Raw genomic sequence first — 25,079 nt, 5'->3', positions numbered from 1 at the left:
AGTGTGGCAGGGTGGGGAACCCAAGTTTCATAAGTCACCACGGGTGCAAGACTCGCCATAGCCTGACTATCATTTTAAAGTCCGGACGAGTCAAGTCTAGAAATTAACATGCTTAGGTTGTGTTTCTTAAACTGTTTGATGTGAAGTTGTCTCTTGTATGTTACACGCTTAAATTGAGTTGTATGATGTTATATAATTAGCTCACCCTTGCATTGCTTGTGTCTGTGTATGTTGTATGTGTTCCTGTTGCGATGATCATCCATTTTTGGATGTGAGCAGAGAAAAATGAGGTCTCTATGGAGAACGCTCGGGAGGAGAATGAAGACGCAGCTGCTTAGTTCTCCTAGGAATTCCATAGCTCCTAATGTTATTCAGATATTTTTTTTTAGCTCCTGTATTTTGAGAAACTTTAGTATTTCCACGTTTTTAATTTTTCCGCATGTGGATGGCTGTAATCCTAAACTAAACTCCTTAATTACTCTTGACTGCTTTCCATTATCATATTTGATGACGTCTTTAATTTATATGCATGACGCAAATATTATTGGGATGTCACAATTTTCATATCAAATTTGATGTAGAATTATGACTTTATTTCTAAGAAATTAAGGTAAGATTTAAGAATAAAATTATCAAATATTTTCACAAAAGCATAAGTTTATATATTTTTCAAAGTGGTTAGAGATCATGGATTAAAAATAAAACTAAATTATAGTATGTAAGTTAGGTCAAATTTCATTCTTCTTAACTAATTTTATGAAATTAAATTAAATTTAAATATACTACATTGATATAGTATCAAACCGCAATTAATAGTGTGTTAGATATTTATATCAACTAAAACTAAAACCAAAAATAAAAACAAGTTTTATCTAAGTTAATTTTCATATAATTAAATTAAACTTCAACATAGAATTTTAATAAAAACCAAACTATATATTAAAATATCATCAAAACCACAACAAACTTATAAAGAACATCAAACACACATTAATACTATAGTTAAAGCATCAATCATGCTTCCTTCACATAAACTCATATTATCACCATCCCTTTACAATTTATCCACTCTATTTTCTTCTATCTCCATATTTGCTCTCTTATTGATCACTTATATTGTATTATTGTTTCAATATTAATATGTTTATACTATTCTGTAAAGTCAAAAAGAAAAATTTAACATGATCATGTTTTAAAATAAGTAGATAGTTTTTTTTGTCATCTCTAATATATCACAAAAAAAATTATAAGTGATTCGTCACATCTATTTATAAGTAAATTCATTCAATATATTAATTAAAAATATATAAAAACATAATTTAATATAATTATTAATTATTAATTCATTAGCTATTTTTCGAAGTTTATCTACATAACCAATCAAAATTAATTCAACCATGTCTTAATTTTTCTTAACTTTTCAAAAATATACTTAAAATCATTTACAGAATATATTTCCTAAAACATTTTTAAAGACTCGACTTAAAAAAAAAAAAAACTATTTTTAATTTTGTTAAATATCATTTTATTAAAAGATTGGATATTTGTCTATAAAATCTCCTATTAGGTAAAATTAACTTATTTATAAATTAATTTAGTGGATCTTTATTTTTTTTTTAATATTTATGGAAAAAGCTATCGAAACATGTTTTGAAGTTAAAAGAAAAAGGGAAAACTCATTTAATAATCTTTATTCTGAAAACTAAAGTGAGAATTCTTAAAAAATCCTTGGCGCTAAACACACTTAAGTATGTTAACAATCTCTATCTATGCATTTAGATTTTGCAAATATTTTGTAGTGCAGTGATATGATAACCAATGAGAAATGGAGCCATATGGCATGATACAAAATTGAATTTTCTCAAACAACAAAACACAACAGATTTGTTACATTTGCAGAACAGGCTTATTCTAACTACAACAACATCATCACTCTGAATTGAAGTAATTCATGTGACACACATGTTTCATATTTACATCCGAGGAAAAATACAACTACACTCACAGCAAAAACAAAACATACCAACAATGGTTGTGACTTGTGAAAGGACAAAGGGCAATAATACAAGAAGAATGAGAAAACAGTCACTGCTTGCATTCGGGAAGTGAATCATTGATGGCAACAATCTTCTTCTGCAGCTCTGGCTTGTTGGCTCCCACAAGTTTGTCAAGTTGTTGTCCATCTTTAAGAAAGAAGAAAGTAGGTGTGGCTTTGATGTCCCATGAAGTGCTGAACTCCTACAACATATGCAGTCAGTCAACATCTTCACTTTTCTCACAAATGGTACATGTCTACAAACACTTCACAGTAAATTAAAGGTATAAAACAAAATTACCAATTCCAAATACATTTGAAATTGGTTTTATGTTTCTTATCAGTACTTACAGTTAGTTCATCCACATCAACTAGCAAGAACATCATGGATGTGTATTTCTCAGATAACTCGCAGTAATATGGCGCAATCACCTTACAAGGACCACACCATGTTGCACTGAAATTCGCAATCACCTGTAGAACGTGGATTTATAGTATTAATTATTCAACCAGAGCAAACAAATTAGACAAATACTAACTGATGACTCAAGGAAATTTATTAAGGAAACAAAACTGGAAAGTTTCTATTCAAAAAGAAAACATGTCATTTATTAGAAATATTAAAGTTATTTCATACAAATTGACAGAAATCTCATATCTAGTAAGTATTATAGAATATCAATGATGTACTCTGGCAAAATTTGTTCAGTCTAATCCGCTATCTATTTCTTTATTACGTGAGTTTTGTGAGATTGAGTTAGCCTTAAATTATTTGACTTTCTTATCACTAAGTTATTAGTAAACTTAGTGTTAGGTGTTCATCCAAACAACACAGCAAAATAGAAATAGATCTTAAATTTTACTGTCCTACAGAGTAAAGAGGAGGGAAAAACTTACAATTTTGCCATCCCTCCTAGCTTCTTCCAAATATTGGTCCCAAGCTTCTTTGGTGGTAATAAGTTTGACATTGCCAGCAGCAAACTCCACATCATGTTCAGAATCACTATCCTTAGCTTGAGACTACAACCATTAGAAACATGAACCTTCTCAGTCAACTTTCTTATCAATGAACAATGTGGACTTATTCCATTATGAAGTTCTAGAAGCATTGAGGCTGCAAAAAGTTGACATAGCTAAGACATTTCACACTCAAAAGCTCTTTACGGTTGTTCTTTCTGGCAGCCAGTAGCTGGGAGAAACAGAAAAGCTAAGGCTGACAGAAGAAATATAAGTTACAGATAGAGTACAATCACATCATACTGACTTAACAATATGGTTAGATCCGTAACTCTCATTAGTTGGTTAGATCCTGCAATAATCGTTTTTCTATTCTTGTTTCATTACTGTCCAACCTATCTGCTACCGTTTACACACAAAGTACAACACAATTCACATGAACAATGGTATCCAGACACAAGGCCGCCGTAAAAATCTCAGTTCAAAATTACAAAACAATAGCCTTTCATTATGCCATCCAGGTAAACACTATCAATGACAAAACACCCTACAAATTTTGCAGGAAATTTATTTTGCTTTAAGAGACTGCTATCTGTAGAACAAAGAAATTTATCAGAGGTAACAGGTAAAAGGCCAAAGGATTTCAGCTTCAAGCATTCTCACCTTATTAGCCACACAATTCCCCATTTAACTGTTTGAGAACCTCAAACTTGTGAACTTTAATAGATGGATGCCTGAAAGGAAAAAGACAACCAATATCAGCAGATAAAACTTCTCTTGGTCCACCAAAACAATAGCCTAGTAAGAGGTTGTTGATTAATAAATGCATGCAACACCCCAGTAATGGACGACATCATCCTCCAAATTACACCCAGAACACACAGGTAAAAGCATAAATTAAGCAGCTTAAGAAAATATGCACTCTATAAAGGTTTACTGAACAAAATATCAGAAATCACTTTTACATTTTGATAACCCACACGCAACTACAAGACAAGAAAAGATGAAATCTGATAAGAATAAAACCAGAAGAGGAAAAAATAAGCAGGGCAAGGAAACTATTTTACTCTTCAAACATTATTCCATTCCCAACACTCGTAAAGTTGAAGCAGAGAGCAAGAACACCTCCACTCCTCCACGATCACAAGAAGAGTAGAGTTTGCTTAGTAGAAACCAATCGAAAACGAGAAGAATATAAAGGGACATCAAAAGACATTTAAACTGCATTATTAGACCTTGCACATGGTTTATTTCTCAAACAGTTTCGTCCATTCCCAGCAACAATGCCATAACAAGACCTCCCAGAAGTGCAGAGCAAAGAAAACAAACTCTCAGGTCCCAGCATTTAGACTCTTTCTCGGAAAATTGCATTTGTTAAAACCCAAAAGAACAGAAAGCAGAAATTCAGGAATCACGTCAAAACCAAAATTTCTATACCTGGAAAGTTAAAGTTGCAAGCTTTCCATAATTTTCCATACATCAAAGACAACCCCATAAAAATAAAAGCAGAAAAGGAAATATAATTGAATGAAAAGTCACAATTACAGCAGCTCAAAAAGACGAGATTGCTTAATAAGAGATAAGGGTCAGTTCAATGATGAGAGACAAATCGTACCCAATTAGCAAAATTGAACTGAAACGAGTAAGTGATTGTGAGACAACCCAAAGTGGTACTGCTACACCTCGGATTCCGAGAAGATTAGGAAAGAGCTATCGCGGTTTGCGTGAAAAACAAAGATTTTGGTGTTGGTTTAAACACAGAATAGTAAGAATAATAAACAGAGTATTGAGATAGAAGCTATTTATAAATTATAAGCAAATAAGTTTGGTTTAGATGCAAAGCCTCCAACTTGGAAAGTGGACAAACTTGTTTAATATATTACCATTAATCCTTGAAGCCACCTCCTAAGGTGAATATAAAGTAACCACACAGCCTTAAAAACTCCGAACCACAGTTTCACTCACAAAATATACTCTTTAAACGGTTGTCTCAACTGCCATGGATTATGCTTATTTAATTATAAATTTCAGCTTCAAATTCTGTCATAAATATTAATATAACTGTTATCACTATTCTTATTCTCACTATTTTCATATCATTAGAATTATTATTATTAAGAATTCTGTTAATATAACAAAGAATCTAACATTATTTTGCTTGAAATCTTGTTGTTCACCAAATAAGATAGATTATAAAATTCATTTACAAAATAATTTTATTTTATATGATGAACAAGAACTCAAAATGAAAAATAATGAGCCTAAGCTTGAACTTTAAGACTGTCGAGGTTCAATCACAAAAAAGAAAAAAGAAAAAGATGGTGATAATCACAAAAAAGTACTGAAGAAACCTTTTCTCTCAATCTGATTTTGACAGATCAAGTCCTCCATTGAAAGTGTACTACCAACTCACGCATTTAATTTTACTTTTTTATGAGTTAAAGTTAATTTCTTATAAACTAATTTATGAAATTATCTAATATAATTCATTTATTTTAAGTGCTGTATAAATTATTTCAAGCTATTTTCTTTTTCTTTTGGATGTCAGAGTTTTGCATTATTTATTGCACATTTATACTGGTGAATTTTGAAATTATTTTGAAGATTTTATTGAGCCTTTATGATTCCTTTCTATTTTTCTTCGGCCGGTTTTTCTGTCGAAAAGCTCATTGGCACTGAATTTTGTTACCTCTTTTTGACTAATTTAATTTGGGAGTGACATTTATATGTTTCTTTTTTATGTTTTTTCATTTTAAAATGAGCTATTTCTAAATTGAGATAATAATTAATAACTAGTTTTAAAAATAATAATATTTTGAGAATTTTTTTTATAACATTTTAATATCATCTATGTATCATTATATAATTAGTTTATGTTGATGTTTATTATTATTATTATTATTGTTATTGTTATTATTATTTTGAAATAATTTTTAACTAATAACATAATAACACATAAATAATATTAAAATATAATAAAAAAGATATTTTCAAAGTATCATTGCCAAACTTTAAAATACTAGTCTTTAATTCAAACTAACTTGTTAAAAGTTAATTTAAAAAAAATAGATAATGCCACCTAAATCTAAATTTTATATTTATATTAAAATTGTTAATTTAAATTTGGTGTGAAAGATAGATTAAGAAAATGTATAAAATGGTCCACGTCTAGCCAACATAAATTTTTCTCCTACAGTTTAAATGGATTTAGTTTAGCTTATTTTTTAAAAATTTTAATTTAATCTTTTTTTTTCATTCATATTTATAGAAAAATAAAGTTTTTATTAATTAATTTATCATCTTAAAGATAAAATTAATTAATAATATATTTACAAAATTTTAAAAAATTGCAAACAGAGATTATTTTAATAAAGCTAAAGTAAAAAAGAATACTCAAATTTATAAGTTATTTAAATTTAAATTATTTTAAAAATATCATATATATATTCCTGGAATATAATTTCAAACCTGTGAAGTTCTATTATGATAAAGTAAAAAAAAATGTCACTCTGTAATTTGTAATGGATAATGTTAAATAGAACCGTATCATTGCCAGAAAGATCGAATCGTACCTGAGATTTTTTCAAAAAGTCTTGATTAATTATTAATTAATTAAACAGAATATTAATTCGGAATATCATAATAGCTATCTAGAATATTGGATTGTTTAAATATATAACAGAATATATCAGATTCTGACAGAAAAATAAGAAGAAAATTATTCAATGGGTGTCACGTGGAATTATTAAAACATATAAATGGAAAGTGCTTTTCACGTTTGTCAGAATGAGAAAATAAGTGTTTGGTGACTGTGACCATTATTTTCAAACTTCAGTTTATGAAATTAAGTTAAATTGAATTTAACTAAAATAAAAAAAAAAAAAAAGAAATTTGAAGTACACTTTACATTTAAATAATATTTTTTTTAAGTATTAAAAGTCTTTAATGAAAATTGAAGTGATTTTAAGTATTTCGTTTTAAATCCAAACATAGCCTAAATTATTGGGTAGTGGATCAGCCATCACACGTTTTCGGATCTTAAGTATCAATGTTGAACTGTACTTTAGAATTTAATTACATATTATATAATTGGAAACCTTATTCAATTGACTAATTGGAAATTATTATATAAATATCAAGTTTTTCTTAATGTAATTGTATATGCACCACTCAATATTTGAAATTAATTAAATTAAATTAACTTGACATCATGTGTTCCACGAAAAATTCAAGTCATTTAAACAATGAGTAAGATTTAAAGTAAATTTAACAAGAAAAAATTTATCTTAAAGAAGAAATTAAAATGCTGGACTTTTCCCGACATAATGTCTTTTTATAAAAATCTATAATAACTATTTTTTAATATTGATATTTATAATTTTATTTCTTCTTTATCTTTATTCTTATAGAAATTTTGACACATATATCTCTTTTGTTTATATTTTATATCATTGTGTTCATTGTGTAGCATAAGAGATGAATTTTGTTTCGACTTATCTACTGCCTATTTGTTTTACATAAAGAATGGTTTTTATATTGTATGTAAAATTTATAATCGGGATCGATTTAATTATAATTTTAATGAAAGATTTTTAAGAAAATGGAAATTTTATTGTATTTTAACTGTGAAAAAAATAGTTTTATAAAATTTAACAAGATGTGTATTAAATATTTATCAATTTTTAAGGATTTGGTTTCTAATTAACTTTTGAATAAATTATATAAGAATTCAAAAAATAAAGTATTAGAATCGATAAATGTTTTAAATTAATAAGACTATGTTATTTTAATGTTAAAAGTTTAATAATATAAATAAAAAATTTTAAACACATGTTATTATCTAAAACATGTATCATCTCTCTAGAATTTTTCTTTTATAATTTCTCTTCCTTTTTTCTAAGTTTTCTAACTCCTAAGTTATTTCTTTGATTATAAGGAAGTACCTAGGTGATCATGACGGTGATATATTCAACTTTATCTGATCGATTTTCTAAAAAGTGTATGTTAGTGTCTACTACTTTCTTTTTTTGAGCTTCTTTCTAGAGCTGGGAAAAAATATTGAATTGTACTGTATTATAATTAATTGTACTATATTATACTAAAAAGAACTGAACCATTTTTATTATAACTTAAATATATTGTTTTATGATTTAGTTTTTAAAAACTGAACTTAATAAATTTTTGATTCAGTTAACTGCAGTTAACAATACTGTTTTACGTTAAAATTTAGTTAAACAAGTAAAATCATATTTTATATTCAGGAGTATAAAAACCAGAACTAAATTTAATATTGTAAACTTGATTACAAATTTATTAAAAATACTCGTTAAAAATCATAAATTCAGATAAAATTTACATGAGCATTTTGAACACCCTCTGATTAACTGGGATGGTGCAGCACAAGCAACATTTTGTGTACGTATATATTAGGGAAAATTGAATCAGAAATTATTATCATCCAAGAACATAAATGCGACACAACTTATCCATAAAGTAATTAACTAAAATTCTAAATATGTGATTCTAAAAATGAAAGTAAATCAACTTTTTCTTTTAATTCAAGTGGTGAAATAAACTTTATTTTTTATCCGGTATGAGTTCTGCATGAAATAAAAGTATTTTGAGAATTTTTATTCTTATAAATAAGTGTATTTAATTAGATCTGCCATTGTCCAAAAGCTTTAAAAAAACCACTTTCTTTACCAATAAGTCATGTTTGTTTATATTGTAGTTTATACATAAAATTCAGTTAGTAGTTTAGTTCAGCTTATATTGTAGTTTAGTACAATTTACAATTTAGTTAGTAGTTCAGTTCAATTTATATTGTAATTTAGTACAATTTACGATTCAATTAGTAGTTCAGTTTAGTTTATATTGTAGTTTAGTACAATTTAGTACAGTACAATTCAGTTCAGTTTGATAAAATAAAAAACAATTCAGTTCAGTTTGTCTGAACTATTTTACAGCACAGTTCAGTTTAAACAAATTACTTTTTAGTTCAGTACAATTTTTAGCAGTACAGTGCAGTACAGTTCCATTTGCCCACCCCTACTTCTTTCATGCATGTGAGAATATTTTCTGATTGCATGTATAGTCCTAGAGTTCATGTGTGTTCTTTGATGATCATTGGTCCTAATGGTCTACTTGAATCAAAATTCCACGATTTGTAGGTAAATAGAGTTTTATGAGCTAAGACAAGGGTAATTGTTTTCTAGAGCCACTTGAGCTTTCCTAACCAGGTAAGAGAAGCTAATAATTTCTTTAATTTAGTGTGAAGGAGTATGAATGTATGTTTGATAAGTTGTGAGAATTATTTTTGGTTGAATATTTTAACAGTTATGATGATTGTTGAATGATGTTAGTGTATTGAGGAATGGATGTTGTCTATTGAAGCATAATGCTATGTAAGATTGTGAATTTGTATTTGTTTAAATCTTTAAGGCTACTGTTTTGATGTTTAATGAGGTACAAAACTATTGTAGAATATAAAGTAGTAAAAGGGGAATATGGTATGTTAGTTTTGGTCCAAAAGAAGGGTTTTGATAGGTGAAACTTTGAAGTAATGGTTGGATGCGTAAATATGATGTTTAGGGTCTGTGGTTGGGCCATTTAAGACTTCTTTAGCTAATTATTTCACTAAAATCTGGTTGGTAGTATGTTAAATCTGTTGTATGTGTTTTTGGATAGTTAGGTTGATCTAATAGGCCAATCCTCTAACCAAATAAGCCAATTGGTATCAAATTTGAAGAATAAACATGTTTCAAATCAAATTTTAGTGTTAAAAATACAAGTTGGGTCATTGGAATGAGTTTTGGGAGCATCTAGATCAAAGTATGAAGTTTCTAAACTTTTGGTATGGCGCTCAGCGGTGTTCCAGGCCCGGAAAGTTGAGAGCTTTGGCGCTCAGCTGCACTAAGGTGGTGCTCAAGCGCCAAGTTTACGTAAAGGTTAACACTCAGCAACAAGGGTATGCCACTCAGCGTCACTTTATTCTTCCTAAATTTGCATGCTTTGAACTTCTACTAATTATATGGTTTCTCCAATGTTATTTTGGCATGTAAGCATGAGGTAAATGGTTTAGATGCATTTTAATGTATGTATACTTAAGAGCTATATAGAATTTGTGGTAAGGTTGTGAATGTCTTGTGAATGCAAACGATGAAAGTGTTTTCAGTTTAAGTATGTGGAAGGGGATTCAATGGGGAAAATTCTTGTGTTGTGCTTGTGTAATGTATTGTTGTAAGAACTTTGAAATGGAGGAATGTTTCTAACTCCAATAGTTATGCAATCTCAAGTAGATGAGAGTAGATATGTGGTGAGAAGTAGTAGAAAGTCCTTAGCCTCTGGTCTATTTGACCATTAGTGTTTGACGGACTAACCTTGTGTGGCAATTTGGGTGAAATGTTGTTTTCGCCACACATGCACAAGTCACCTAATAGTTTGACACCAACACATGTATCTGGATGGCATGTCTAGAGTCTTGATATATGTATGTAAAGTTGTACTTGGTTTTAATGGATGTAATATTAGATTTTTTATGTTTATGATTTGTATTAAGGGTGTGTGTGATTCTTTTAAAATTATCTTACCTTATTGTTTGTGTTTTTTTTTTTGTGTTTGATTTTTCTCCTTGACAATAATCATCTTATTATTGTGAGAAAAGATGATATTTTAGTTAAGCTATTGTTGAGTTCAGAGTGAAGAATTTTGGTGTATAGATAATTAGACTAATATAATTCTAAATTATGATATTTTTTTAAATCTTTACTTCAATGCTTAGATAATATTAGAAATAAAGTTTCTTGTATGTAAAATTTAAATTATTGTATTTTTTAGTAATTATAACCATATTTTATGTGTAATATGTGATAATTTCTTTTATAATATTAAAACTATAATTTGGAAGGTTACAAACTATAATATTTTTATCTTTCAATAAAAAATGTTTAAATGACACTTTTCTCTTTATTTAGAATGAACAAATATTTGAATAATGGTAAATAATTATAAAAATGTCTCTCAAAGGTAATTTTTTTTTCTGATATACAACCTGTTGAATCATAGTTCATTTCAAACACTTTATTGTCAATTTACTAATTATAAAGTGTAGAGTGGAGATTTTAATGCAAAAAATTAGTTGACCAAGTTTATACATTAGTTTTTTAAAAGATTTAAAACTTCGAGAAATTTGACATAAAAGGGTATTTAATAACTATTTTTGTGTCTTAGAAAGATTTATTAATTTGATAACTATTTCATTAAAAGGCTAATATAGTAGAGACTCAATGTAAATGTTTACTCTCATTTTCAAAAGGAATGTAAATGATAACTCTTATAAATATACAAAAGTAAGTTAATACGTTTGAATGTTTTAAAGTTAAATAAAAGATTACTAACAAGTTGTCTTTATATTACAAATCTAAGTCTTCATTCTTAAACAGAAATATTTTTAGAGATGTTATTTTCAGTGACTTCATCTATATTAAGAATTAGTTTTTCATTTATAAATTATTTTTAAAATATTTATCTCCTTAATATATTTTTAATTTTACATAAACATTGTATCAAACTAATTATAATTGTTTAGAGAAACGAATTTTCAAATTAGTAGAATCTCTATGTATCTTTGAGTTGAATTATGACTTATCATATCAACAAATAAAAAAATAAAAGTTTATTTCTTCAGCTTATTTTTATAATTAACTGATATAATAGAACATTTATTATAATTGTTTTGAGTGTAAGAGTTAAGATTAATGATCTAAATCCTGATAAACCGTCTAAAATTTAAAAGTTGTCTCAAAGTTAAGTGCTAAATTAGATCAATTGTTCAAGCCGTTTATTCAAACCATTTAGAAAATAAAGTCAGTTCGTTAGCTTAGCTATTAAAGATGTAATAAATACAAATCATTTATCTTTTTATTTGAAACATGTATTTATAAATTTTAGAATAAACTTTTGATTAATACCGACTTAATTACAACCTAATTGTAGATAATCAAAATTTACCTCGTTAACATTAAGATAAATTGTCCAAACTTTTACCTTATGGATTTACTTTGGTGACATCCAATCCAAAGGTGTCTCTTTCATGAATCATTCCAAAGGGTGACCATCCAGTCCAATAACAAAGCATCTATCATTCTCTTTATTTTTCAAAATGTATAGTTTTTTCTAGTATGAAAACTAAGCTGATAAAGAAATAAGATGTTAACAAAGATATACTAATGTTATTGCATAAAGCTTTTCCACTTATAAAATCATAACACAACAAAATCTTGAAAGTGGTAAAACTAAATTTAACATATTACTAATAATCATCTTGAATGATATAAAAGTAGGCATTCAAAGAGAAAACATTTTTTATGAAAAAAGAAAATCACTTTTGCAATAATTTGTATGATTAAGATATTAGAGTGAAGAGAAAGAAATTTAGGATAGATTAAATTTTGGCAAGCTGGAGTGAGTCCCACAAAAGAATCACAAATTAGTATTTTTTTATTGTGTGGACTGTGATAATTGAGGTACAAAACAGACAGTTGTGCAGAGCTAAATAACAAATGCACCAATTTTCTGTCACCTTAATAACCACGCAAACCACATCTCTAAATACAATCATCGCTCACATGGAGAATAAATCCAATGCTCTTTTTCTTACTATTATTATTAATAATAGTGGTGATGGCCATGTAATATGTGTAAATTATTATAAAGTACACACTCATTCATCATTTCATTTGAGAAGTGTGAAAAATATACCCTACTTCTGTTTCTCTTCCCCAGATCACAAGCACTGAAAGTAAGATATAAAAGTAAAAAAGTTAGAAAAAAATATATTGGATTCAAGTAATTTAAAATTACTATATATATATATATATATATATATATATATATATATATATATATATATAGTCCTGGTTTAATAAATTATTTTTTAAAGGACTTTATAAGTCTATTAAGCTAATGCTTCTTTATAAAACGAATTCTGAACACTGTTAAACGTTTTCTAGCTTACTTTTAGGCTACATGTACACAGTACCACCACAACCTAAGCTTCAATAGTCCTTCTAATTAGTGCCTATTGGAGACTATCTAATATTTGCAGATAGTGCCACTAATTAATCTTATTTTGAAGAAAAAAAATCGACGGCTTTCAAAAACATCTTTACTTGAAAACGCTGTGCAGAACATAAAGAGAAACTTGTGCCACATATCACTATTTCTACATTACTCGATAGAGAAAGTTACAACACAACCACGACACAAATAACATCCTGTTCATGCGTTTGCATCATGATAAAACATCACAGTGGTTGAACATAGTTATTTTTTTTATCAAATTAAGACACCGCCCTTCCCTATCCCTCATAACAGAAACATAATCTCACCCCCGAAAACAGGAAGAGAAAAGCAAACCCACAAAAGTATTCATAGATGCCATCCATTCTTCAATATACAAAATATCTAAACACAAATCAGCCCATGGCATACTTCTGGGTCCAGCTGCGAGCAGTGGCCTCATACTTGGCCCGGTCAGTTTTGTACATATGAGCAATTTCCGGAACAAGTGGGTCATCAGGATTTGGATCAGTCAGCAATGAGCATATAGAAAGCAGCACCTGAAGTGTGACAAGCAAAACATAATAATTACAAAACCCATCATACCTTAGATTCCTCTCAGCATCAGTAATGAGATTCACATACAACAAATGATTACATAAGATTCCTACTGATCAATTACACAAAAAGCGTCCCTTGTTGAGAGGGTTAAAATTTGGATTTGGATTGGCAGGATTTTGATCCCTGCCAATGCTCTCTTCCCCCCCTTCCGTAGGCAATTCTAAGGAGCTATTTCGGGGTCTCGATGGGTACCCTCCTTTGGGCCTACTCAAAATAGAGAGCTTTAAAGACAGAATAACATTGATAGAACAAGACTATAAACTCACCACGCTACAGTGGCCATATTTCATCAGACAGAATTCAAGATGATAAAAATAAAAACAGAACCACTCCCTAATCATGTTGTCAGGATGCAAAATTACCAGCCACAACTAAAAGTCAATCTACCCTTGGACTGTACAAAATTTCAATTACAACTAGTAGAATTTGAATGGCTGATTATGAATTAGAATTCAACTAAAACAATGGAGAAAAGCATAGAGAATAATTTTTCAAGGAGTAAGTTAAGAGAAACCTCTCCTTCAATACTTGTTAGAAAACTAAGAATAATTCAAAAGCCCCTCTTTATCAACCTATAAACCACTAGTCAGTCCTTGGCCCTCTAGTCTTTCTTTTTTGCCAGAAACTACCCATTGCAGTGACCCTATGACATCCTATGAACAGTGGTTGTGGTGGTGGATTAAGACTAGGAACCCCGCAGTGTAAAGCTCATAACAGATTTGAAGTCAAGCTAATTTAAAATGGACAATTGAAGGAATGAAGGACTGAATTAAAATAGAGTGAAAATTTGGAAACCTTCCCGGTGATCGTATAATCGTATAATACGCAGAGAACACACAGTGTTCAAAGAGAAAGGGTGTAGAAAGAGAGGTACCGTAAAGAGGTTACCAGTTATATACATGAAGAGAGGGGAAACATTAACATGAGTAAACATTATATGAAAATGTGAAGCAATTAGTAACATAAGTTCACAGTACTTGAATTGGGATCCATATAATGGTAATAATAAAGCTTATTACATACAAAATAAAAGACAAATACACTAATAACAAAAAGGAATTCAAGGAACCTTTTAACATTAACATAGAGAAACATATGAAAAATATATCCATATATATAAGCATTTGAAAGTATAGTAATTAATAGAGTGATATATAAGCCTAAAAACAAACAAAGATGAAGTGTGTGTGTGTGTGTGTGCACAATGTGAATGTGTGAGCGTGTGTGAATGTGTGCGCATACATATAATTAGCAATTTAACATATAAAAAATATGAATACACACACATATATACATATATGACCATTTTGAAGTATAATAGCTAATAGAGATACGTATAAGCTTCAAAACAAAGATACAAACAATAACAGCCAAAGCGCTAAAAAAGAAAGTGGCTGCTGATACACAAATAATAACATTCACAATAGTAACCAACCACCACTTTGATTTTTGGGAGATAGGATCAGCAGCACACGTAGTCAGGATACAGCAAGGGCCCAAAAAAGTGTAAGAGGTAAGAAAAGAAATTGCAAATGCAAAAGAAACTGTAGAACAAGAAAAAGGGAGAGAAGAGTGAGCGAAGATGTAGAAACATGAAAATCAGCAAATGGGCCACACTGGATCTCAATGGGGTTAAAGCTAGACACATTGGTTACACACAACTCAACCCAGTTTCGGGGAAAAACCAGTTTCACAAGAAATGTCTTTCTGTAGCAGGTCACGATTCTTGCAATTCAGAATGCAAACATGACACATGCTAAATGACTCAGTAGGCAGCAGTGAGAATTGAGAATTGTATCATATGAATCATACCACAAGTTGTACAGTACAGAAAACTAAAACCTAGTCAACAACAGTGTTTGATTATCATCCCCTGTCTGAGTAAAGATTTTACACCATCTTTTAATGAGAAGTCATACATGAATAGTTTTAAAGTCATATAAAAGTTACCAAGCACACCATAGCTATACATGACAGTCAGTAATTAGAAGACAACATAAAAAACTGCAACAATGTTGATCCAATCTAACTTGAGAGTAGTTTAATTAGCAATTTCAATTTCAATAAATACAAAAACAAAAAAGTCAGAGCCCCACGCAGAAAAGGGGACTTTTTTTTACTAAAGTAATGAAAACAAAGAAGAAAATTGTAGTGACTCTATACAAAACTGCAAATATTATTCAGTAGTTTCCTTTTGGTAATTTTCCCTCAAAACTCGATTTGAGTCATGCAATTCAAATATCCATATACCCACGTATTTTTTAAACTAAAGGAAAAAATACTGAACCTTGGAGATGGTGAGTGCGGGACTCCACTGCTCTTTCAGGATATCAAGACAAATGCTACCATTACTATTGATGTTCGGGTGAAAGACCTTGGTCCTAAATGCAACCTGGCCAAGCCAAAATGTGAGAAATTTAGAACACACTTAAAAAACAAAGCCCCTAAATCCACACGCAGACTTCACACATTACCTTAGGGGGCTTGAAAGGATAATCCGGAGGAAAATGGATAGTGACTAGAAATACACCTCCAGCATAAGGACTATCAGCAGGACCCATAATTGTTGCTTGCCAATGGAACATGTCCTCAGCTACTGGACCTGAAAAATAAACACTTGCATTTGCAAATACTACTAAAAAAAAAAAAACCTTCAAACTCAAAAACATAACACAGTTTTAGAAAACAGTCTTCAACTGCTATTTTGGTTGCAACATCAATTAGTGCGCAATTTCCTGCAATGAGAAGAAACACTACCACAGCCTTAATTTAAAACCGATGCATGTTTTATTTACCTAACTTTACTTTACTCTACCATGGTTAGTAACAGTCCACGCGTTCAAGGCTTTCAAAAAGCAGCAGAAACAGTAATTTTTTTAGTTTTACATGATTTTATTTTTCATTTAACCCCTGAACAAACACAACCCAGAAAAAAAAAAACGAGCTTTTAACAGCACAGTTAGAGGAGACAAAAATATCGTGGTGGGGTGTGAAATGAAGAAAAAAAAAAGATACCAGCGCTGCAAGAAGTTGGTGGGTCTTTCTGCAAGTCCTTGAGCTCCTTGAGGATGCGCTTGGAAGCCATGGGTGAGACGATACACGTTCAGATCTGAAAGAGAGAGAGGGATGAGAAAGAAACCCTAGAAATGTGAGTAAAAATATAAAGAGAGAGATAGATAGAGAAAAGAGAGAGACATGGTGTTGGTGTGAGGCTGAGGTGGTTGGATGATCAGGAATGAGGGACAGATCGAAATGGAAGAGGAAGACACGCAGCGTCAATCCCTCGCCTTCCCAATCCCAAACCCTCTCTCTCTCTTTCGGTGAAACCCTTCTCTCTCACACGCCAATACTCACAAAATGCCCCTTTTTAGATGGATATATACTCACACCAAATGACATCTATGTCCATTTCCTTTTTCTTTATTGCACCCTTTGTCCCCATATTTTCAACATAGCCCTTTTAATCAATACTAATTAGGTACAAAAATCCAGAATTATGATAATGTTTCTTTGAAAAATATATTGTAGGGTTTCATTCAAAACTAGCAACAACATCATAGACTAACAAGGCTGACTTTTATAGTGAGATTTTTGACATGAGGAAAGTTACATTCCAAGTTCAAAGTATGTAGCAATAGAAAGAAAAAAAATGTAAAAATTAATTATCTCTCTTTTTCTATTGTCAGTAAAAAAAAATTAAAATATGTTGCTCAATGTTTACATAATAAAAAGAAAGAATAAAAAAATGGTTTTGAAATACTAAATTATTATGTATTTTATATATTTGTTTATTAAGTTAAAAATATTTTTTCCATCTAATATACACAATTTTTCATTTATAAAAGAAAAATTAAACTTCTATTTCTTTCTAATATAATTAATAAAAACTTAGTAAAAGTACATGTTTTTACACTTGAGTGATATTAAATTGTTAATAATTTGTAAATATGATATGAAAAACAAAATACTAACTCAAAAAAATAGCAATAAATATGATAGATTACTTCATATAGATATTTTCATGCAAATTGTCATAAAGGAATGCATGATTGACATCTAGTGGATAAAGATATCAATGTTGTCATCATAATTATAAATAAACTAACAAAAGTCATCTTTGTCATGGGAGAAAAAATATATATAGACGATGTTGACTTTATCGATGAGGATGTTCACTCGAAATATACAAAATCAATTAGACTTGAGTTAAACCACATAAGGAATTGACATCACTCTTTACCTAAAACCTCAAGACAATGGGTTAATGGATCTTCAAACTTATATAGTGTTCTACTACTTAGACTTACACTTGAAATTCTAACACTACCTAGACTCACACTTGAAATTCTAACAGACAACTCAAACGATCAATGATAGATGAGAAGTCAGAAGGGATAATAGAAAAATTCATGAATAAATAGGAGAGAGAAACCCTAAAAATCTAAGATGACTTTTTTTTTTTGATAACTTTTATATTTTTTTATCTCTTTAATTTTTTTAAAAATGAGTATAGTGTGACACGAGCTCCAAAATAGACATAAGCAGTAAAATTGAAATTTTTTTTTTCAATTTCCAAACTTTTTATATATACTTTTTTATTTACATTTTTAAAAATATATTGCACTAGTAAACATTTCTTAGAGAATGTTGAACAATGTGTATTAACATTGTTTTTCCAAGATTTTTGTTTATTAGATGAAAATATATGAATATAATATACTTTTGAACAAACAAAATTACTTGCATGTGATTTAATGATTTATATTCTTTTACATTTTTCTTAAACACTTAATCAAAACAAACTTGAATTTATTGGATGTTATTCTAACACTACGCTAGTGCTAAATGTATTTCTTCTCCATCTTTTACAATTACCTATTTGGTGAAATGTAATTACATTGGTTACAACTAGAATTATAATGGAACGACGAACAAAAAAATAAATCATTTAAAAAGATATTTGGAGTATTCGTTATATTTTATTTTGGAAAAATATGAAAAAGTCAGGAAAACAAAACACGAAACCAAATTTTGAGCCTAAAAATCAGTTACACATAAGAAAGGTAATAATATCATATATCATATGTCCTTGGATGGTACACTTAACTAAATATGCAAAATAGATGTGGTTTTTAAAAACATGTTTATTTTACCAAAAAGAGGGATAAAAAGAAACAAAAATAGTTTTTTTATTTATTTTTTGCTCAATAAATGTTTACTTCACTCCTACCTATTCTCATTCATAGTGAAAAATCAAAGATCGTGTAGTTTTGAAAGCTGTTTGATTTTTTATTTTGATAACTTTTATATTATTTTTATTTTTTCAAAGTTTTAAACCCTCGGTTGGTCCTCACTTTTGTATGGTAATCTTAGTTGGGTCCTCATTTTTGTAACTATCTCAATTGGGTCATATTTTTTTGTAAAAATGAGCCAATTTTACCCTAACCGTTAAGTGTTTTCAAACGATGTTAAATTTAGCTGACGTGGTGCAGACTTAAAATGCTGACTAGCAATATTATATTACTTGGGAATTTTTTTTAGGTAAACAGTTTATGACATAGCACAAAATTTAATTCGAAATGTTAAGGGATTGTAATTCTTCCATCGTCTTCATCACCCTTCATCATTTTCATCACCCTTCACTGTCAATTGCGGATTGGGATTCCGGCCTAGGGTAGTGGCTCCGTCGAATTCCGCCACCGGCCGGAATTTGTATTTGAACCCACGTATGTAGGAGGAAGTACAACAAGGGGTGGTTGTAGTGGTGGATTGGGAATCACGAACTGTCATGGTCTTGCCTTCTTTAACCGTGGAAGATGTAGTGTGAGGAGTGGAGAGTGATTTCTTACTGATTATGCGGTAGATCTCAGAGAGAATGGTCTGGAAAGCCTTTTCGACAATGGTCTGGTTAAATGGTCCTTCGGAATTTTCATCCCCATTGTTATCGGAGGTCTTGGGCTTTGAATATTTAATCTATACTCTCTTTTCATGTTGTATCCGAGTGTAGAACAATTATTTACTACTACTACTGACTTCTTTTTACCACCTTTAAACTCCATTAGTTCATTCAATCCTGGTTTTTCAGATCTGGGCAGTACAGAAAAGAAAAACCAGAAATAGCAGGAACCCCAAATCAATTTTATCAGTTTGTCTTCTTCGTGCAATGCCTCCATGGTCGTTGCGATTCGCAAATCTCTACGATCCTCCTCTATGGCAATAACAAGAATCCCGAACTTGCAGAGTAAGGGAACCTTTCTGCCATGAAATCAATCTCCTCTGCACCTCCCCTACGTGTAACGACACAACCTTTTCCCCCCTATAGAATGAAAAACCCTAATATGCCATGTCATAATACTTTATTTTAAATAAAAATTCCACCTAATCAAATAATGTACATCAGCATAAACACATGAGCTAAATTTAACGTCGTTTGAGAACACTTAACGNTTAGGGTAAATTTGGCTCATTTTTACAAAAAATATGACCCAATTGAGACAATTGCAAAAATGAGGACTCAACTGAGATTACCATACAAAAGTGAAGACCAACCAAGAGTTTAAACCTTTTTTAAATTATTTGAAAATGAGTATCACATGAAAAAAGCTCTTAAATAGACACCAATAGTAATAATTTTTTTTTTCAATTTTCAAACCTTTTATATATAATTTTAGTATACATCTTTCTAAAAGAAATATTGTAATAGGAGAGTGGGAGTGAACACCTTTTAGAGAAACATTATGTCTTAACATTATTTCTCCAAACCCTTTTTAATAGATGAAAATATATGAATATATTTGTCGATCAATAAAATTACTTGTATATGATTTAATAATTTATGAGTTGCATTACGGATTTCGTAATGTAAAACAAATCTGAAAGGCTTAATACCTATTTGGTTCCTATATTTGTTAGTTTTATTTAAAATGGTCCTCACGTTTTTTCGGTGTTCAAAATGGTCCCTTCTTTTTGTAAAAATTGTTCAATTTAATCCTTTTTATCAACAACGTTTAAATCGCTAATGGTGTAATGTCCACCTTAGCCAATATTCAACGAGTTGTCCATTTTTAAAATATGTGGCCTGATGTGGAAATGTTAAAAGTTTTTATTTCACTTTTTATATTTTTCTTTTTATTTTATTTTGTTTTATTGTTAATCAATTCTCATCTTTTTTTGCTAAACACATATGTCTCGTTTATGGGCCTGCAATGCAACCAGACCCACAGGCTGAACCAACCCAAAAAGTCCACATCGTCAGCCACCACGACGTTGCTCGCACCCAAACCATCACCAAAAGCCTTAAACCAAACAACCACTAGAAAACCACAAATCACAATCATCACCCTCCAAACGAAAAAAATTCCAGAATCCCAAATCAAAACTATAGCCCCAAATCACATGATCAAAACCTGTAGAGAAGAATCAAGAATAGGAACCCCAAATAATAGAACCCAAATTCAATCTTGATTCGAAACATATTTTAAAAATGGGCTGCTCCTTGAATATTGGCTAAGGTGGACATTACACCGTTAGCAATTTAAACATTGTCAGGAAAAATAAACAAATTGAACAATTTTTACAAAAGAAGGGACCACTTTGAACTTCGAAAAAAAGTAAGGACCATTTTAAACAAAGCTAACAAATATAGGAACCAAAATAAGCATTAAGTCAATCCAAAAATACATTATGAGTTATACATTAATGATGTATTTATGTTTAGATTTATTTTTTCTTTTGAAGCTAACTTTAGTTCATATTTGATAACATTAAGTAAGCATTTATTTGATGTTGTTGATAAATGTGTTGTCTAATATGCAGATGGCGAAGACAAGTGAAGGTTCATCTCAAGGAAATAATAGACAAAGGCCTATGACATTTGTTCATAGAAGGGATTGTGAAGAAGTTCAAACTAATGTAATTAAGACTAATGTGATTGATGGAAGTGCAGGTGTAGTTGATGTGCAACATGGATTCTCAGGTGGACCTATTGATTGTTCCTTGTCATTGAGCTTTACAAATCACATTACAGTCAAACTTTGGGAGGGTGAGGTGAATAATAAAACCCTTGTATTTAAGCTATATATGTTTTTTTTACTATTAATCAATTGTTACAATGAAGAAATATTTTGTTAAAAGATTAGGGACAATTGAAGGTAGCCTCTCATGGTTGTAAGCTAAATAAGCTAGGGGCACCTCGTCCACAAATTCAAGTTATAGTTGTTGATTCTAGATTGTTGCCATCAAGAAACATTAGTTATGAAGTTATGGATAAATGCATGATTTCAACATTTGTGGAGAGGTGGTAACAAGATACAAACACATTTTGGATGATGTATTGGCATTGTTGTATATTTCCATCGTGGGGCAACTTTATTCTTAATGCCTTAAGCTTACTAATGGAGTTGCTTGGGGTAGATGTTGGTTGTTTGACTGTAGAGATAAGACATTATCATACTTGCAATGTTAGATTGAGTTGGCTCCAAAAGGTTTATGAAGATAGTTGTGTCCATTAGAGATAGGAGTCTACAACAGGGGTTTACATATTACATTTAATGGGATACACCATATTTGTAGATAAAAGTGTCTCATCAATTAATGTATCCTACTTGTAACAGTTCCACAATCTACATATGTGTGGTGGTCACTCATGAGATGTTGCGACACTTACTCATACGTGGGACCAGTTAGGGATTGCTTGCTTTGCCCAAAAGAAACGGTTATGTGATTATGCGACACAATTATAGATAAATAGTATATATTATTTGAATAAGTTGTTATTTGATTACATATATATAAATAGTAATGTGAATATTTAACGTGTAATAGGTAGGGATATATGAGTACTTCCTACACATGGGAATAAAGGATATTAATCTGACGTGATGAAGTTTAGTCGCGAGTAATAAGTTATGTCGTAGATCAACATATATCTACTCACTACAAAAATGTCAAATTTTACTAAGGGTTAATTTTCATATTACAGATGATTTTAACCCCTATAAATACATTTCCAAAATCGCTACTACTTACTGGGGTTTTCATAACCGCCGATACTTGTTGAGGTTTCCACAAAATCGCCGCAAATGAGGTTGTTTCCTACAAAACCACAAAAATCGAAAATCATTTTTTTTTGTATTATTGAAATTAATTATAATTGTCATAAAAGTGATTTAATAATAAAACACACAATCAAATAATTTGAAACTAAAATTAAATATTATTATATAAAATAAAGTGTGAACGTTGTTCGATACAATTAATTGTTCAACATAAAAAATAACATTGTTCAATAATAATAATTAAAAAAAATGTTCAACAATAATCATTAATTTTGTTCTTAATGATTATTTTCTTCATTTGGTATGCTTTCTTGATACATATGATATAAAATAATATTTAACTAGTAATATACTAAAAAAAATATTATTTCCTAAATTTAAGAATTATTGTTGAAAAATGGAAAACTATGAAGGCAATTGACCTTGATAATTTTGCAATATAAATGTCATCATTGCCTTCATTTTATTGACTTGTAATGTCAATGAAGACACTTGAATTGGAAAAAATTATTTGAAAACGAAGAAAATTGCAAGCCAACAAGTTAATCATAAAAGCAATCAGATAAGTTAATATTGGTAAAATGCTAAGTTTGTGACTAATGGAGTCAAGAAGAGGATTGAATTAGAGGGTTTTGGGTGTGATTTGACTGTGTGTTTCACTTGTTCCCCATTGCTCCTCTATTCCTTTTGGTTTGTAGTTTCTCATCCATATTATATCCTCCCTTTTCCTTGACCCCATTGCATTCATAAAAGATCTTTTGATTTGAACATGCATATATGTCTTGAGTGTTGATATTAGAGGTTTGCCAAGTCTATTTGTGTTTGTTTTCTTGAGTGCATTGAGTGACATTGATTTACCTCAAACACTTGAGAGAAACACTGATAGTGTGCATCTGTGAGGTTCTGTTGCTTTTGCTTCACCTCTTGAACTGATTGATCATTTTGCCATGCCTTGAACTGCTTGGATGACTTCATGAGTATCTGTTTTCTCTGATTCTGTGTGGATACTGTCTACTACTTTTCCATGTCCAGATTTCTTGAGGACTGTAATTCTGTCTGCTGAGTCTGTGTCAATTCCCTGATGTTCGTTGACTGTTCCCTAGTTTTCGTCTTGGTTTTGCCCAGGAGTGCAAAAGACTAAGTGTGGTCTATTTTGATGAGTCGATATTTTATTGATTTCACTTAGTTTATTGTGCTAGAATTAATCAGGGAATTGCGCTTAATTGTCCGGTATTTTCCCGTTTTTCCTAATTATGCTTAATTTGACCGGAAATTCTAATTTTAATTAATTTGAATTTTCTGAGCTAATTATTTGCATTATTATTTTCAGGGAAAANTTTGGAAACACAATTTGGGAAATTTGGAGGACACCAAATAAATTCAAGACTCTCAATTAGACATTTTAAATTTTAGTTGTATTGTAATTTAATTGCTTGAATTTTTTTTAGACAAACTCTTTGCATCTTGGGCCAATTTTGGAAAAATGTTGTTGGGCCCAATTTTATAGGACACATGGCACCACCTAGGGTTTACTTTTAGGGTGGACCCCACTTCATTTTAGGACACATGGTCCTAGGGATCTAAACCCATCAGCCGTCCCTTTTGGCTGNAATTTCCTTCTCGGCAGACTTTGCAAGTAGCTGCAACGTTTTCTTTTGGGTTGGGAACCATGTCTCAAGGTTTTGATTATGGATGAATGAAGAATCATTTGTCCAATTCTTTATTTGCTTACNGTGCTCTTTGTTTTAATATAAAAAAGGTGTTGATTTTATCTTGGTTGAGAGAAGGAAGCTGGTGGTGTCACGTTTGAATGTCCAGCAACTCACGGTATTTGATTTCAGCATTTGGAAGCACACATTTAATTCCTTTCTTTTGGCAATTCATCTTTATTTCCATATTGCACTTGCTGATTTGACTAGAGCACACGGTCTTGGATAAAAAAAATGTTGGAACACACTTTATTTTATTTTATTTAGAAAAGTAAAAAGGTNATTCATTTCTCCATTCGGTGTGCACGACGGGATTGCTGTTATTTTGGCTTGTGCAGATTGGTTACGTGTGGAATGAATTTTATTTAACATCCAACTTTCATTTAGAAAGGTGCAACAACTTAATATTTATGGGAAGGGTATGATTGAAGTGATGTTTTTACTTTTCAATGGGAATANATGTGCTTGTACAGTGGTAGTTTTTTTAGAGAAGAAATATCATTCCTTNCTTGGTTGGAGATTCACGTGTTCAATGGGTAGAAAGAAGGGGCTGGTATGTTGATTAATGGAGGAGCACACGGTGCTTTTGATTTCAACTTGAAGGGAAAATGGACGTTGGAGTGCATCTCACGACCAAGAAGG

The 25,079-nt window shown here is 30.3% G+C and overlaps 2 protein-coding genes across 7 annotated transcripts; both read right to left on the bottom strand.

Annotated features, from left to right (window-relative positions):
• Positions 1–1,836: 1,836 nt before the first annotated feature.
• On the bottom strand, positions 1,837–4,902 carry LOC106758630 (thioredoxin H9). Of its 5 annotated transcripts, none has more exons than XM_022779822.1 (5): positions 4,876–4,902; positions 3,656–3,726; positions 2,933–3,055; positions 2,387–2,509; positions 1,837–2,238 (listed from the first exon to the last, which is right to left on the bottom strand). In XM_022779822.1, exons 2-5 carry the CDS (start codon positions 3,677–3,679, stop codon positions 2,086–2,088), a joined length of 423 nt encoding a protein of 140 aa, XP_022635543.1. In that variant the 5' UTR covers positions 3,680–3,726; positions 4,876–4,902; the 3' UTR covers positions 1,837–2,085. The 5 variants fall into 5 exon arrangements, with proteins under 5 accessions (XP_022635543.1, XP_014497053.1, XP_014497056.1 ...); XM_014641567.2 differs by lacking the exon at positions 4,876–4,902 and adding an exon at positions 4,608–4,799; XM_014641570.2 differs by lacking the exon at positions 4,876–4,902 and adding an exon at positions 4,430–4,541.
• Positions 4,903–13,182: 8,280 nt separating this feature from the next.
• LOC106759208 (ubiquitin-conjugating enzyme E2 28) lies at positions 13,183–17,043 on the bottom strand. 2 transcript variants are annotated; one of them, XM_014642261.2, is made up of 5 exons: positions 16,868–17,042; positions 16,688–16,781; positions 16,147–16,274; positions 15,960–16,064; positions 13,183–13,611 (listed from the first exon to the last, which is right to left on the bottom strand). In XM_014642261.2, the coding sequence occupies exons 2-5, from the start codon at positions 16,755–16,757 to the stop codon at positions 13,468–13,470; spliced, it is 447 nt and encodes a 148-aa protein (XP_014497747.1). In that variant the 5' UTR covers positions 16,758–16,781; positions 16,868–17,042; the 3' UTR covers positions 13,183–13,467. The 2 variants fall into 2 exon arrangements, with proteins under 2 accessions (XP_014497747.1, XP_022635542.1); XM_022779821.1 differs by lacking the exon at positions 13,183–13,611 and adding an exon at positions 13,747–13,876 and having other exon boundaries at positions 16,868–17,043.
• Positions 17,044–25,079: the final 8,036 nt, after the last annotated feature.

This window comes from Vigna radiata, chromosome 4 (assembly GCF_000741045.1).
Source record: "Vigna radiata var. radiata cultivar VC1973A chromosome 4, Vradiata_ver6, whole genome shotgun sequence".
NCBI classification, from domain to species: Eukaryota; Viridiplantae; Streptophyta; class Magnoliopsida; order Fabales; family Fabaceae; genus Vigna; species Vigna radiata.
This window is presented reverse-complemented; position numbering and strand designations above follow the sequence as displayed.

Bases quoted from the DNA above. Each gene is read 5' to 3' on its own strand.
- LOC106758630 (XM_022779822.1), bottom strand. From the start codon at position 3,679: ATGGGGAATTGTGTGGCTAATAAG. The intron at 2,510-2,932 runs GTAAGTTTTTCC...CACGTTCTACAG, and splicing joins CTAGGAGGGATGGCAAAATT to GTGATTGCGAATTTCAGTGC. The intron at 2,239-2,386 runs GTAAGTACTGAT...CATATGTTGTAG, and splicing joins TTGATGTGGATGAACTAACT to GAGTTCAGCACTTCATGGGA.
- LOC106759208 (XM_014642261.2), bottom strand. From the start codon at position 16,757: ATGGCTTCCAAGCGCATCCTCAAGGAGCTCAAGGACTTGCAGAAAGAC. The intron at 16,275-16,687 runs GTATCTTTTTTT...TTTATTTTTCAG, and splicing joins ACCAACTTCTTGCAGCGCTG to GTCCAGTAGCTGAGGACATG. The intron at 16,065-16,146 runs GTAATGTGTGAA...TGGCTTGGCCAG, and splicing joins ATCCTTTCAAGCCCCCTAAG to GTTGCATTTAGGACCAAGGT.